Consider the following 15,745-nt stretch of genomic DNA (forward strand, 5'->3'; position numbering starts at 1 on the left):
TAACTATGTAGACTTCATTACACACCAGAGAATAGTCACTACCACATTAACTATGTAGACTTCATTACACAAGAGAATAGTCACTACCACATTAACTATGTAGAGACTTCATTACACCAGAGAATAGTCACTACCACATTAACTATGTAGAGACTTCATTACACCAGAGAATAGTCACTACCACATTAACTATGTAGACTTCATGACACCAGAGAATAGTCACTACCACATTAACTATGTAGAGACTTCATTACACCAGAGAATAGTCACTACCACATTAACTATGTAGAGACTTCATTACACCAGAGAATAGTCACTACCACATTAACTATGTAGAGACTTCATTACACCAGAGAATAGTCACTACCACATTAACTATGTAGACTTCATTACACACCAGAGAATAGTCACTACCACATTAACTATGTAGAGACTTCATTACACACCAGAGAATAGTCACTACCACATTAACTATGTAGAGACTTCATTACACCAGAGAATAGTCACTACCACATTAACTATGTAGAGACTTCATTACACCAGAGAATAGTCACTACCACATTAACTATGTAGACTTCATTACACAGAGAATAGTCACTACCACATTAACTATGTAGACTTCATTACACCAGAGAATAGTCACTACCACATTAACTATGTAGACTTCATTACACCAGAGAATAGTCACTACCACATTAACTATGTAGAGACTTCATTACACCAGAGAATAGTCACTACCACATTAACTATGTAGAGACTTCATTACACCAGAGAATAGTCACTACCACATTAACTATGTAGAGACTTCATTACACCAGAGAATAGTCACTACCACATTAACTATGTAGAGACTTCATTACACCAGAGAATAGTCACTACCACATTAACTATGTAGAGACTTCACTAACACATTAACTATGTAGACTTCATTACACCAGAGAATAGTCACTACCACATTAACTATGTAGAGACTTCATTAACAACAGAGAATAGTCACTACCACATTAACTATGTAGAGACTTCATTACACCAGAGAATAGTCACTACCACATTAACTATGTAGAGACTTCATTACACCAGAGAATAGTCACTACCACATTAACTATGTAGAGACTTCATTACACCAGAGAATAGTCACTACCACATTAACTATGTAGACTTCATTACACCAGAGAATAGTCACTACCACATTAACTATGTAGAGACTTCATTACACCAGAGAATAGTCACTACCATATTAACTATGTAGAGACTTCATTACACCAGAGAATAGTCACTACCACATTAACTATGTAGACTTCATTACACCAGAGAATAGTCACTACCACATTAACTATGTAGAGACTTCATTACACCAGAGAATAGTCACTACCACATTAACTATGTAGACTTCATGACACCAGAGAATAGTCACCACCACATTAACTATGTTGAGACTTCATTACACCAGAGAATAGTCACTACCACATTAACTATGTAGAGACTTCATTACACCAGAGAATAGTCACTACCACATTAACTATGTAGAGACTTCATTACACCAGAGAATAGTCACTACCACATTAACTATGTAGACTTCATTACACACCAGAGAATAGTCACTACCACATTAACTATGTAGAGACTTCATGACACCAGAGAATAGTCACTACCATATTAACTATGTAGAGACTTCATTACACCAGAGAATAGTCACTACCACATTAACTATGTAGAGACTTCATTACACCAGAGAATAGTCACTACCACATTAACTATGTAGACTTCATTACACACCAGAGAATAGTCACTACCACATTAACTATGTAGACTTCATTACACAAGAGAATAGTCACTACCACATTAACTATGTAGAGACTTCATTACACCAGAGAATAGTCACTACCACATTAACTATGTAGAGACTTCATTACACCAGAGAATAGTCACCACATTAACTATGTAGAGACTTCATTACACACCAGAGAATAGTCACTACCACATTAACTATGTAGAGACTTCATTACACAAGAGAATAGTCACTACCACATTAACTATGTAGACTTCATTACACCAGAGAATAGTCACTACCACATTAACTATGTAGAGACTTCATTACACCAGAGAATAGTCACTACCACATTAACTATGTAGAGACTTCATTACACCAGAGAATAGTCACTACCACATTAACTATGTTGAGACTTCATTACACCAGAGAATAGTCACTACCACATTAACTATGTAGAGACTTCATTACACCAGAGAATAGTCACTACCACATTAACTATGTAGACTTCATTACACCAGAGAATAGTCACTACCACATTAACTATGTAGAGACTTCATTACACCAGAGAATAGTCACTACCACATTAACTATGTAGACTTCATTACACCAGAGAATAGTCACTACCACATTAACTATGTAGAGACTTCATTACACCAGAGAATAGTCACTACCATATTAACTATGTAGAGACTTCATTACACCAGAGAATAGTCACTACCACATTAACTATGTAGAGACTTCATTACACCAGAGAATAGTCACTACCACATTAACTATGTAGACTTCATTACACACCAGAGAATAGTCACTACCAAAAAATATATAAATATGTATATATATATATATGACTAAGACATATATGTCTATATATATGTATATATACATACATATATATATATATATGTATATATGTATATATATACATATATATATATGTAAATATATATGTCTATATATATATATATATATATATTAGGGCTGTCAGCGTTAACGCGTTAATCTATGCGATTAATTTGGCCGCGTTAACGCACTAAAATATTTTAACGCAATTAACGCAAATTTGTATTTTATTTTTTATTTTTTAAACCGCGGCAGTACGGTTTGACACTGTTTCCGTTTTTAAAACAATTATTTATCCGCGAAAATAAGGATCATAAATGAGTTTAACTCGTGGATGAATCAGTCGGGTTTCCTCCTGCTCCTCCTTCCTCCCGTCTCCCCCTCTGATACACAGACGAACGGAGGGCGACGTGTCGGGGGACGCGGCGCGGAAAGAATTCGTCACACGAAACCTTCAACGTGATTGGTCAATCCGTTTGTCTGTCAACATTTTGGGGAAAAAACAACCAATGAACACTCAGTAAATCACAAAGGACCTCCCACCTCACAGGTGAGGCTCATTAGCAGCCTGTCAGTCAGAGAGCAGAGAACACGGCGCCAGGACAATGAGCCTCATTGAATAGAGCTGAGATTGTTCTGGAATGTTTGATGTAGAACACGTGGGGGTGTGTCATATGCAAAAGACTTTAAAAGGTGCATTTAATTTATTTTGTAAAATGTATAAAATGCCCCCAGCCTCCAGAGGGTGAACGTGACATATGTGAATGTCAGTCAGTTACCAAGGCCACTGGTTCTGCTGTTCAGTGGTAAAGATGACAGGACCAATGGGGTCTCAATATACTTCTTTTTTTTTACTAATCTGATGTTTCACTGAAGAAACAATTTATCATCCACGATATTAAATACCTCGCTGGCACTTTATAGGTAGGAGCCTCTTTGAAACACAGCTCTGTGTGAAGTTTGGTCTTTAAAAAGAAGGAAACAACTTTTAATCGCGATTAATCGCGATTAATTAATCGCAATTTCAAAATGTGCGATTAATTAGTTAAATTTTTTTAATCGATTGACAGCCCTAATATATATACACATATATATGTATATATATATATGGGGCAGAGGACAAAGGAAGGACAGCTTCCTGCTGCATCCTGTGTTCTGCTGACTGGGCGATGAGCTCCTCAGGACCAGATGACCTCCAGATGACCTCCAGATGACCTCCAGCCTCCAGCTCTGCAGCTTCACAGCCTCAGATTCAACAGATTCAACAGATTCAACAGATTCATCGTTTACATCGGATACCCTCAGAATGTTTCTGTCCACCTCATCACACAGAGGCATCTCATACTTTTGCTACTCATGCTACTCATGCTGCTCATGCTACCTGTTCTACTTTTGCTACTCATGCTACTCATGCTGCTCATGCTACCTGTTCTACTTTTGCTACTCATGCTACTCATGCTGCTCATGCTACCTGTTCTACTTTTGCTACTCATGCTACTCATGCTACTCATGCTACTCATGCTGCTCATGCTACCTGTTCTACTTTTGCTACTCATGCTACTCATGCTACTCATGCTGCTCATGCTACCTGTTCTACTTTTGCTACTCATGCTACTCATGCTACCTGTTCTACTTTTGCTACTCATGCTACTCATGCTACCTGTTCTACTTTTGCTACTCATGCTACTCATGCTGCTCATGCTACCTGTTCTACTTTTGCTACTCATGCTACTCATGCTTCTCATGCTACCTGTTCTACTTTTGCTACTCATGCTACTCATGCTGCTCATGCTACCTGTTCTACTTTTGCTACTCATGCTACTCATGCTACCTGTTCTACTTTTGCTACTCATGCTACTCATGCTACCTGTTCTACTTTTGCTACTCATGCTACTCATGCTGCTCATGCTACCTGTTCTACTTTTGCTACTCATGCTACTCATGCTGCTCATGCTACCTGTTCTACTTTTGCTACTCATGCTACTCATGCTACCTGTTCTACTTTTGCTACTCATGCTACTCATGCTACCTGTTCTACTTTTTCTACTCCTGCTACTCTTGCTACTTGTGCTACTCATGCTACTTATGCTACTTGTGCTAGTCATGCTACTCTTGCTAATCATATGACTTGTGATACTCATACTACTTGTCCTACTCATGCTACTCATGCTGCTCATGCTACTCATGCTACTCATGCTACCTGTTCTACTTTTGCTACTCATGCTACTCATGCTACCTGTTCTACTTTTGCTACTCATGCTACTCATGCTACCTGTTCTACTTTAGCTACTCCTGCTTCTCTTGCTACTTGTGCTACTCATGCTACTTATGCTACTTGTGCTAGTCATGCTACTCTTGCTAATCATATGACTTGTGATACTCATACTACTTGTCCTACTCATGCTACTCATGCTACTCCTACTTGTGCTACTCATGCTACTCGTGCAACTTGTGCTACTCATGCGACTTGTTCTACTTGTGCTACTCATGCTACTCGTGCAACTTGTGCTACTCGTGCTACTTTTGCTACTCATGTTATTTGTGCTACTACAGCTATTTGTGCTACTTGTGCTACTCATGCTACTTGTGCTACATGTGCTACTCCTGCTGCTTGTGCTAGTCATGCTACTCTTGCTAATCATATGACTTGTGATACTCAAGCTACTTGTCCTACTCATGCTACTCATGCTACTCGTGCTACTCATGCTACTTGTGCTACTCATGCTACATGTGCTACTTGTGCTACTCATGCTACTCGTGCTAGTCATGCTACTTGTGCTACTTCTGCTGCTTGTGCTAGTCATGCTACTCTTGCTAATCATATGACTTGTGATACTCAAGCTACTTGGGCTACTCGTGCAACTTGTGCTACTTGTGCTACTCGTGCTACTTGTGCTACTCATGCTACTACTGCTATTTGCGCTACTTGTGCTACTCCTGCCTCTGGTGGGAAAGGGAAAGGGCTCCGGGCTTGTTTTCCAGAATCAGACTACAGATGGCTCAAGTCAGCATATGCACATTAGAGGGTTTATTCTTGTGATAGAATGCTGACGGGGACGAACTAATGGGAAGTGGCCTTCCCTCTGCGCATTACAGGAAGGCCGCTATCCAAACATGCAGCATTTAGGGCGTGAATCCTGGAGCCACCACAACCAGAACCTAAGATGGCCACTTATCTCCAGTCCATAATTGAGGTAGTCTTAGATTTGATCCTCTCTGTTCCTTTAACTCTGACTGACGTCATGCCCTTGACCCTTTAGGCCTGAAAACACGGCATTAATCAGAGTGGCAACGTCCTGGTGTTCTTCAGGAGACGATGTCGTGGGTGACTTACAGTGAAGCCCGGCAACAGTTTCCACACAGTTCCTAAAAAAACAAAACAGGAAGTCTTTCTACTCGGGAGCAACATTGGCCAAGCACCTTACCTACCCTCTGGTTTCCTGAGAAGGCGGAGAGGAAACTGCCGAACGTTGTAAAAGTGGTGACCTCAGCACATATTTGGGCCTCTCCGGCGTGCCGTGACCACACAGCCCCCCCCCTCACAGAGACACGGGGAGAGAGAAGCCGGGGCAGGGCGCCCCCGGGGGAACAGTCCCGAGTGTGTTGATTCAAGTCAGCAGGCCGAGCGGCCGGACGTTCCTCTCTCGCGATAAGAGCCCAACGACAGAACCTCTCGCTCATCGGATCTCAATCCTAATAAGTCCGTGTTGCGGAGAAGGGATCTATTCTCTTTGTATTTGTTGTGATCTGTACCCTCTGCACTCCCTCAGTACTGCCGACTCAGCAGAAGCCATCGGATCACATGACAGGTCGTTAGCTGCGTCTCCGGCTTTCCGCGCGTTGTGTGCGACGCTCTCTTCATTTTATTCATTTATGGAACCGGGTGGGCCTGAGAAAGAAGTGCACGTGCATGTTTTGGTGAATTATTATAGTCTCATGTTACTGTGTGTGTGTGTGGCCTGCACATTAGCCTAAAGACACACATCTGCTCCCCGCTGCCACCTTGTGGACAAAGAGTTGCACTGCAGGACCCGTGCAGCCAGCCTCCCTCTCAGACGGTGACCTGCAGGTCAGCCTCTTTCAATATTGTCTCTGCTTCCTGTGAACCTGCCAGGAACGATTGCATAAAACTGGAAAGCAGAACATTCGCACATTGCCCCTGTTGGTTCAGCTAGTCTGAGAATACACACAAGTAGAATACATTCATTTTCTGGCCTTGTGCGTAAACAACATTGTGGAGGCCAGACTGTCAGCAGCTGGGTCACCCAGGTGCATGCTGGGAGAGCTTACAGCTTCCCATATACTGGAAATGTACATTAACATATGTATAATATTATGTACTTCGAGGTATCGCAGTGACCATGACTGTCAATAATTGTTTTATGCATTCAAGTTTTATATCATGTAGTTAAATTCATAATTAAAATGATGAATAACTTCTGAAATATATTATTAACTGAACTAGACGGAGTTTAAATATTAAAACTAAACATCCGGCTGACATTTATATTTATCTGTTCCACAACTTTAATATGATTTCAAATCTAAATATTAATATATAAATATTTATATATATAACAATATATAAAAGTTGTTCATATGATCAGATAATCATTCATATACATATACACTACCGTTCAAAAGTTTGGGATCACTTAGAAATGTCCTTATTTTTCAAAGAAAAGCATTGTTTTTTTCAATGAAGATAACATTAAATCAATCAGAAATACACTCTATACATTGTTAATGTGGTAAATGACTATTCTAGGTGGAAACGTCTGGTTTCTAATGAAATATCTCCAGAGGTGTATAGAGGCCCATTTCATCATCACTCCAGTGTTCTAATGGTACATTGTGTTTGCTAATCGCCTTAGAAGACTAATGGATGGTTAGAAAACCCTTGAAAACCCTTGTGCAATTATGTTAGCACAGCTGAAAACTGTTTTACTGATGAGAAGCTATAAAACTGGCCTTCCTTTGAGCTAGTTGATTATCTGGAGCATCACATTTGTGGGTTCGATAAGACTCTCAAAATGGCCAGAAAAAAAGAAGTTTCATGTGAAACTTGCCAGTCTATTCTTGTTCTTAGAAATGAAGGCTATTCCATGCGAGAAATTGCAAAGAAGCTGAAAATGTCCTCCAGCGGTGTGTACTACTCCCTTCAGAGAACAGCACAAACAGGCTCTAACCAGAGCAGAAAGAGAAGTGGGAGGCCCCGGTGCACAACTCAGCAAGAAGACAAGTACATTAGAGTCTCTAGTTTGAGAAATAGATGCCTCACAGGTCCTCAACTGGCAGCTTCTTTAAATGGTACCCGCAAAACGCCAGTGTCAACGTCGACAGTGAAGAGGCGACTCCGGGATGCTGGCCTTCTAGGCAGAGTGGCAAAGAAAAAGCCATATCTGAGACTGGCCAATCAAAAGAAAAGATTGGTATGGGCAAAAGAACACAGGCATTGGACAGAGGAAGATTGGAAAAAGGTGTTCTGGACAGATGAATCCAAGTTTGAGGTGTTTGGATCACACAGAAGAACATTTGTGAGACGCAGAACAGGTGAGAAGATGCTGGAAGAGTGCCTGACACCATCTGTCAAGCATGGTGGAGGTCATGTGATGGTCTGGGGCTGCTTTGGTGCTGGGAAAGTGGGAGATTTGTACCAGGTCAAAGGGATTTTAAATAAGGAAGGCTATCACTCCATTTGGCAACGCCATGCCATACCCTGTGGGCAGCGCTTGATTGGAGCCAATGTCCTCCTCCAACAGGACAATGACCCAAAGCACACCTCCACATTGTGCAAGAACTCTTGAGGGAAGAAGCAGGCAGCTTGCTGTCTGTAATGGAGTGGCCAGTCACCAGATCTCAACCATTGAGCTGTTGTGGGAGCAGCTTGACCGTATGGTCCTCAAGAAGTGCCCATCAAGCCAATCCAACTGGTGGAGGTGCTTCAGGAAGCGTGGGGTGACATTTCAACAGATTACCTCAACAAATTAACAGCTAGAATGACAAAGGTCTGCAATGCTGTCATTGCTGCAAAAGGAGCATTCTTTGACGAAAGCAAAGTTTGAAGAAAAAAATTAATACTTCAAATACAAATCATTATTTCTAACCTTGTCAATGTCTTGACTATATTTTCTATACATAAAAGTGTGAGTTTTCATGGAAAACACGAAATTGTCTGGGTGATCCCAAACTTTTGAATGGTAGTGTATATAAAACATAAATATATAGAAGCTATTCATATATATATATATTTATATATATAAATATGAATGACTTCGATATATTTATATATATATATAAATATGTATATGAATAACCTTATATATATATGTAAAATATATAAATATATATATATGAATAACTTCTATATATTTATGAGAAATGTGAAAAATATATAAATATGTATATACGAATAACATATATATGTATATATAAATATATATATACACAAATATAATATATAAATATATTTATATATGTATATTTGCCAAAAGTATCAGTTATAAAGTTGTGCACAGCCCAGTGTGAGTTTATTTGTTTTATTGGCTTTTCATTAATCATGTAGTTAATTGATGAACCCATAATCAGAACATAACAACAACAACAACAACACGAGGGACAAGAAGAGATGAATCCTTGTCACGCTGCTCCCCGAGTGAAGAACACAGCAAACTGATGTTTCTCTTCAAACACTTTAACCTTTAACCTTTAACCTCAAACCTCAAACCTCGGTCCGCTCGCGATCGATGACTCTTCCAACGCGGCGCCGGTGACGCGATCGACCAATCATTGACAGAGAGGACGCTTAAAAGCCTTCAGCCGGACCGACCCGGGTACCGTCGCCATGAGGACTGCTGCTCTCCGCCTGGGCCTCTGGGGCCTCTGGGGCCTCTGGGGCCCCTGTCTCGCCGGGCTCCTGGGGACCGGCCTGTATGTAGAGGGACTTGTGTTCAACAGCAAGGCTCCTGTTCTTAGTAAAAGTACTTCCCATTAATATGTGTATTTCTCTGTTTCAGGGCCGACCCCCCGCCGCTGCCTTGCTCGTGGAGCCCCTGGTCGGCGTGGAGCTCGTGTGACGGCTGCACCGGCGTCAGAGTGAGTCATAAGAAACAAAGATCATGAACTTTAGTTACTCAGTTCATCTGTTTGGGAATATAGAATGTTGACGCTTCAAGAACTTTTGAGAATGTACTTTTATTTTTCAAAATAAATCAGCTAAATCTAAACGTGATGATAAAATAAAGTAACTTCCGTCACACTATATGAAATAAATGATTCTGTGAATCCATAAAGATGGAATCTACTATCTAGAAGTTCTTCTGAAGGTCCGTGACGATCGGCCTGAAAGTTATACAATGTTTGGCAAAGAGATTTAACCTGATGAACTCTCTGCTCCTGACCTTTGACCCGCAGGAAAAGTGTGATTTCATGTGTGATTTCATGTCGATTCCATGTGTGATTTCATGTGTGATTTCACAAGGGATTTCATGAGTGATTTCATCTTCGATTCAATGAGTGATTTCATGTTTGATTCCATGTATGATTTCAAGTGTGATTTCATGTGTGATTTCATCTTTGATTCCATGTGTGATTTCATGTGTGATTTCATGTGTGATTTCATGTGTGATCCTCAGCGGCGTTCACGCAGTGTGGAAGTGTTCGGCCAGTTTGGCGGCGCGTCGTGCCAGGGGTCTCTGGGGGACCGGGAGTCCTGCCTCACCGATGCTCACTGCCAGCGGCCGCCTCCCCCTTTGTGCTCCGACTCAGAGTTCCGGTGCGACTCAGGTACTCGGCCTCTTCTGAGACCACATCCACACCAATACTGTAATTTTTGTGTAACCTCTTGTCCGTGGTAATATAATTTATATATTAAATACGTTGAAAAATTCACTCCATCCACACGGAAGCATTTCAACACTACGGTCGGGCTTGCTAAGATCTTCCTCGATAATCTCCCTCTCCATACTCAGACAGACACTTTTAACGGTTTTACTTTTCAGACTTAGTAACACACACAAATCAAAGTGTTATGGGTCAATAACTTTTGATCTCCGCGCAGGTTCTTGCACCAAGAAGAGATTTCAGTGCAACGGGGACTACGACTGCGAGGACGGCTCGGATGAAGACTGCGACCCTCTCCGTCCGCCCTGTGGCTCGGTCGTCCTGGAGAACAACGAACAAGGCCGGACGGCCGGATACGGGTGAGAGGAGTTATTAAAGGAAATGGAGGCCTTGTGGGACAGGACGCTACGTCTTCAGAGGACACGCCTTCTCAGTTCATCTCTTCAAACCGTGGAATCTTGAGCTGAGTAAGCATAATCCTGTGTTCTCTCCGTGTCTTTGCACCAGAATCAACATCTTGGGCTCAGATCCTCGGATTAACCCTTTCAACAATGATTTCTTCAACGGGAGGTGTACGCGAGTGAGGAACCCGTACACTCTGAAGCACGACCGGCTTCCCTGGAACGTGGGCGTGCTCAACTACGAGGTCGGCCATTCGCCATCAACCCTCCATTGAGCAGATAAAACAGTAGAGGATGCCTTCCTTTACGCTCCCCTCCGTCTTTCCAGACTAAAGTGGAGGAAACCGCCTCCAGAGAGATCTACGAAGACACGCACAGCCTCCTGAAGGAGCTGCTGACGGAGATGAGCGTGAAAGTCGACGCCGGGCTTTCCTTCAAGTTCAGCACCAGCGAGCCGACCATGGCCGAGTCGGCCGCCACTTCCTCCGGGATCAAACTGAACGCCGAATACGAGAAAAAAAACATGATCAAGGAGGTCTCGGAGTACTCCAACATCAAGGTAAACCACAACGACACGGTGTCTGTCTCAAGGGAGTCTGCACCCGCTGACGCTTCTCACCCTGCACCCCCAGAACAAGAGCTTCATGCGGGTGAAGGGCACGGTGCAGCTGAGCACCTACCGGATGCGATCTCTGGATCTCAAGATGGCCGACGAATTCCTGGAGCACGTCGCCTCTTTGCCCGTGCAGTACGAGAAGGGGATTTACTTTGCCTTCCTGGAGGACTACGGGACCCACTACACCAAAAACGGGAGGACCGGCGGCGAGTACGAGCTGATCTACGTCCTGAACCAGGACACCATCAAGGCCAGAAGTAGGCGCCATACCCGTCTTTCTCTTTTCAAAGTCCTTGCTCTGAAGCCGCCCTCCTCTCGTCCTCATGCTCTTCGCAGATCTGACGGAGAGAAGGGTTCAGGAATGCATCAAGATCGGCATCACGGCGGACTTGGGGAGCTCGGGCGCCGTGGTCGAGGGGCACGCCAAAAAGGACGACTGCGACACGGTGACGAACAAGAGAGCAGGTATACGCCCCCCTGTTTCGACCCCATCACAAGAGGAAGCTCGGTGCAGGTGTTCCCAAGTCTATTGGAGGGACGTCGGTCGAGTCATTGGTTGCTGGGATCGATCCTCCACGGCGCTTACTGGCCGTGACAGGATTCCTCTCTGGTACGACACGAGGGAAGTCCTTCGGAAGTTTAGACAAGGCTTCAGCAATCCAGACCCAGGCTGCCCTGTCACCTTGAGTGTCTTTCAAAGGCCCTCCGTCTTTCCCGAAAAGATCTTCCGTTCTCACACGAAACAACCGTCGGGTTCTCTGCAGCAAAAGGACTCAGATAGCTTCAGGGAAAGGTCGTTATTTCAAATAAGTGTGCAAGTTACGTGACGAACAAATCCACGTGTTCTTTGTAGGTTTAGCCCGAACTATGGAAGATGGCATGACGCAGAGATAAGTGGGGCGTGAGGTTTCCAGCGATGTGCCGAGTGCCTGAATCTTTCCCCCTCTTGTTGCTTCACAGTCGACGTCCACGGCAAAGCAACGGTGGACATGGTGCTGACGTCGGTCAAGGGAGGCACCCTGGAGAGCGCCGTGGCCATGCGGGCCAAACTGAACAAGGACGGAGCGATGGACATCGCCACCTATCAGAACTGGGCCCGGACCGTTGCCGACGCCCCCGCGCTGCTCCACAGCGAGGTATCAGAATCAGAATCAGAATCAGAAACAGTTTTATTGCCAGGAATGTTTACACAAACGAGGAATTTTTTTTGGTGGAAGGTGCAACATTTGGACATGACAAACAAACAACAATCAACACGACAGAAAGACAACAAGTAATGTGAAAGTGTTTGGGTGTGTGCTTCAAGTGGTGTGTTTTAGTTAAAAGTGTATGTTACGCGTGGCGTGTGTTTAAGTTAAAGTGCATGCAAATAAAGTGGCATGTGTGTGGAGGAGGCCTCAAGTTAAAGTGCATGTTAAAGTGACGTGTGTGGAGGAGGGAAGAAGAAGGAGGAGGGAGGAGGAGTGAGGAGGAGGAAGAGGAAGGAGCGGGAAGAAGGAGGAGAGAGGAAGGTGGAAGAAGAGGTGGTAGTCCTGGGGTGACAGTCAGTCAGTCCGGGTTCCATTGATGAGCCCGACTGCCGACGGAAAAACTTTGGTGTGGCGGGAGGTCTTTGTCATGATGGACGCAGCCTCCTCCCGAGGAGGGACTCGAACAGGAGTGTCCAGGGTGGGAGGGTCAGCGACAATCTTTCTGGCCCGCTTCAGTGACCTGGAAGTGAACAGGACCTGGAGGGAAGGCAGATTGCAGCCGATAACCCTCTCGGCCGAGCGGATGATGCTCTGCAGCCTGCACTTGTCTTTGGCCGTGGCTGCAGGGTGCCAGACGGTGATGGAGGAGAAGATGATGGACTCAACGATGGCCGTGTAGAATTGTACCATCATCTTCCCTGGCAGGTTGAATTTCCTCAGCTGCCTCAGGAAGAACATCCTCTGCTGGGCCTTCTTGGTGATGGAGCCGATGTTCAGCTCCCACTTGAGGTCCTGGGTGATGATGGAGCCCAGGAAGCGGAGGGACTCCACAGCGTCGACGGGGGAGTCACACAGGATGAGAGGGGCGGGTGGGGCTGCATTCCTCCTGAAATCCACAACCATCTCCACTGTCTTTAGAGCGTTGAGCTCCAGGTTGTTCTGGCTGCACCAGGTCACCAGGTGGTCAGTCTCCCACCTGTAGGCGGTCTCGTCCCCACCAGAGATGAGCCCAATGAGGGTGGTGTCATCCGCGAACTTTAGGAGCTTGACGGACTGGTGACTGGAGGTGCAGCTGTTGGTGTACAGGGAGAACAGCAGAGGGAAAGAACACAGCCTTGGGGGAACCTCTGGTGGTCCAGGAGCCTGAGGCGTGTTTCCCCAGCCTCACGTGCTGCTTCCTGTCGGTCAGGAAGTCTGTGATCCACCTGCAGGTGGAGTCGGGCACGTGCAGCTGGGAGAGCTTGTCCTGCAGCAGGGACGGGATGATTGTATTGAAAGCAGAGCTGAAGTCCACAAACAGGATCCTGGCGTAGGTTCCTGGGGAGTCCAGATGCTGGAGGATGTAGTGAAGGGCCATGTTGACTGCATCGTCTACAGACCTGTTGGCTCTGTAGGCGAACTGCAGGGGGTCCAGGAGTGGGTCGGTGATGGTCTTGAGGTGTGACAGGACCAAGCGTTCAAAGGACTTCATGACCACAGAGGTCAGGGCGATGGGCCTGTAGTCATTGAGTCCTGTGATCTTGGGTTTTTTGGGGACGGGGATGATGGTGGAGGCCTTGAAGCAGGCTGGAACGTGGCATGTCTCCAGGGAGGTGTTGAAGATGTCAGTGAACACCGGAGACAGCTGGTCAGCACAGTGCTTCAGGGTGGAGGGGGAGACGGAGTCCGGGCCCGCTGCTTTGCGGGGGTTCTGCTTTTTAAACAGCCTGTTGACGGCTCTCTCCAGGATGGCGAGGGTCGTCGCTGAGGAGATGGAGGGTGCTCCAGAGGTGTGAGCCCCTGATGGGCTGGGGGAGGGTGGGCTGATGGTCTGTGGCTTGTTGATGGGGCTGTGGGGGATGGTCTCAGGACTGCTCCATTGTCTTTCAAAGCGGCAGTAGAACTCATTGAGCTCGTCTGCCAGAAGCACATTGTTCATGGAGTGGGGTGATTTGGGCTTGTAGTTGGTGATCTGCCTGAGCCCTCTCCAGACAGAAGCAGAGTCGTTTGCTGAGAGCTGCTGTTGCAGTTTCTCAGAGTACAGTCGTTTAGCATCTCTCACCGCCTTGCTAAACCTGTATTTTGACTCTGTGTACAGGTCCTTGTCCCCACTCCTGAATGCCTGGTCCTTCTGCAGTCTTAGCTTCCTGAGCTCCGCTGTGAACCAGGGTTTGTCGTTGTTATAACTCACCCTGGAGCTGGATGGAATACAGCTGTCCTCACAGAAGCTGATGTAGGAAGTTACAGCCTCTGTGTACTCATCCAGGCTGTTGGTAGCAGTCCTGAAGACATCCCAGTCAGTACAGTCCAAGCACGCCCGTAGATCCTCCAGAGCCTCACTGGTCCACTTCTTGAACTTCCTCACCACAGGTTTGCAGAGCTTTAGTCTCTGCCTGTATGAGGGAATCAGATGAACCATGACGTGGTCAGAGTTTCCCAGTGCAGCTCGAGGGACGGCGTGATAGGCCCTGCTGATTGTTGTGTAGCAGTGGTCCAGAATGCTCTTCTCTCTGGTAGGGCATTTAATTAACTGTCTATATTTAGGAGTTCGTGGCTGAGGTTTCCTTTGTTAAAATCCCAGTACAATAACTAAAGAGTCCGGGAAGGTCCGCCCACACACCGTATCTGTTCAGCGAGGGTCGCTGTGCCTCGTGCACGTTTCCCTGCGGCATGTAAACTCCGCCAGGATGAATGAAGCGAACTCACGTGGGGAGTAGAAGGGTTTGCAGTGAATGATAAAGATTCCAGGTCCGCGAACAGTGCTGTAGAATCACCGTTACGTCGTTGCACCAGCTGTTGTTGAGGTAAAAGCAGATTCCTCCACCCTTTGTTTTTCCGGAGAGCTCCGTGACCCGGTCCGCTCGGAACAGCTGGAAGCCAGCGAGCTGGAGCGCAGAATCTGGTATCGATCCACTTAGCCATGATTCCGTAAAACACAGGACGGAGGATGAGGAGAAGTCTCTGTCTCTCCCCACCAGCAGCTGGAGTTCGTCCAGTTTGTTGCACAGTGAGCGGACGTTGGAGAAATATGCCCGCAGCGCTGTACGAGATCCCGTTTCCGTAGCCGCAAGCGCCCTGAGCGTTTCCCTCTCCGGCGTCTCACCAC

The 15,745-nt window shown here is 45.3% G+C and overlaps 1 protein-coding gene across 2 annotated transcripts in view; it reads left to right on the forward strand.

Moving 5' to 3' along the window:
- Positions 1-9,455: 9,455 nt before the first annotated feature.
- c9 (complement component 9) overlaps positions 9,456-15,745 on the forward strand; it is a 7,387-nt gene continuing 1,097 nt past the window's right edge. For both annotated transcript variants that reach the window (XM_056432734.1, XM_056432733.1), the window contains exons 1-9: positions 9,456-9,541; positions 9,628-9,706; positions 10,246-10,396; positions 10,671-10,812; positions 10,961-11,099; positions 11,183-11,413; positions 11,487-11,727; positions 11,807-11,935; positions 12,431-12,606. In XM_056432734.1, coding sequence (XP_056288709.1) covers positions 9,456-9,541; positions 9,628-9,706; positions 10,246-10,396; positions 10,671-10,812; positions 10,961-11,099; positions 11,183-11,413; positions 11,487-11,727; positions 11,807-11,935; positions 12,431-12,606 — 1,374 coding nt within the window. The remainder of the gene's footprint in view (positions 9,542-9,627; positions 9,707-10,245; positions 10,397-10,670; positions 10,813-10,960; positions 11,100-11,182; positions 11,414-11,486; positions 11,728-11,806; positions 11,936-12,430; positions 12,607-15,745) is intronic.

The sequence above is a fragment of the Pseudoliparis swirei genome, chromosome 15 (genome assembly GCF_029220125.1).
Source record: "Pseudoliparis swirei isolate HS2019 ecotype Mariana Trench chromosome 15, NWPU_hadal_v1, whole genome shotgun sequence".
Taxonomy (NCBI): Eukaryota; Metazoa; Chordata; class Actinopteri; order Perciformes; family Liparidae; genus Pseudoliparis; species Pseudoliparis swirei.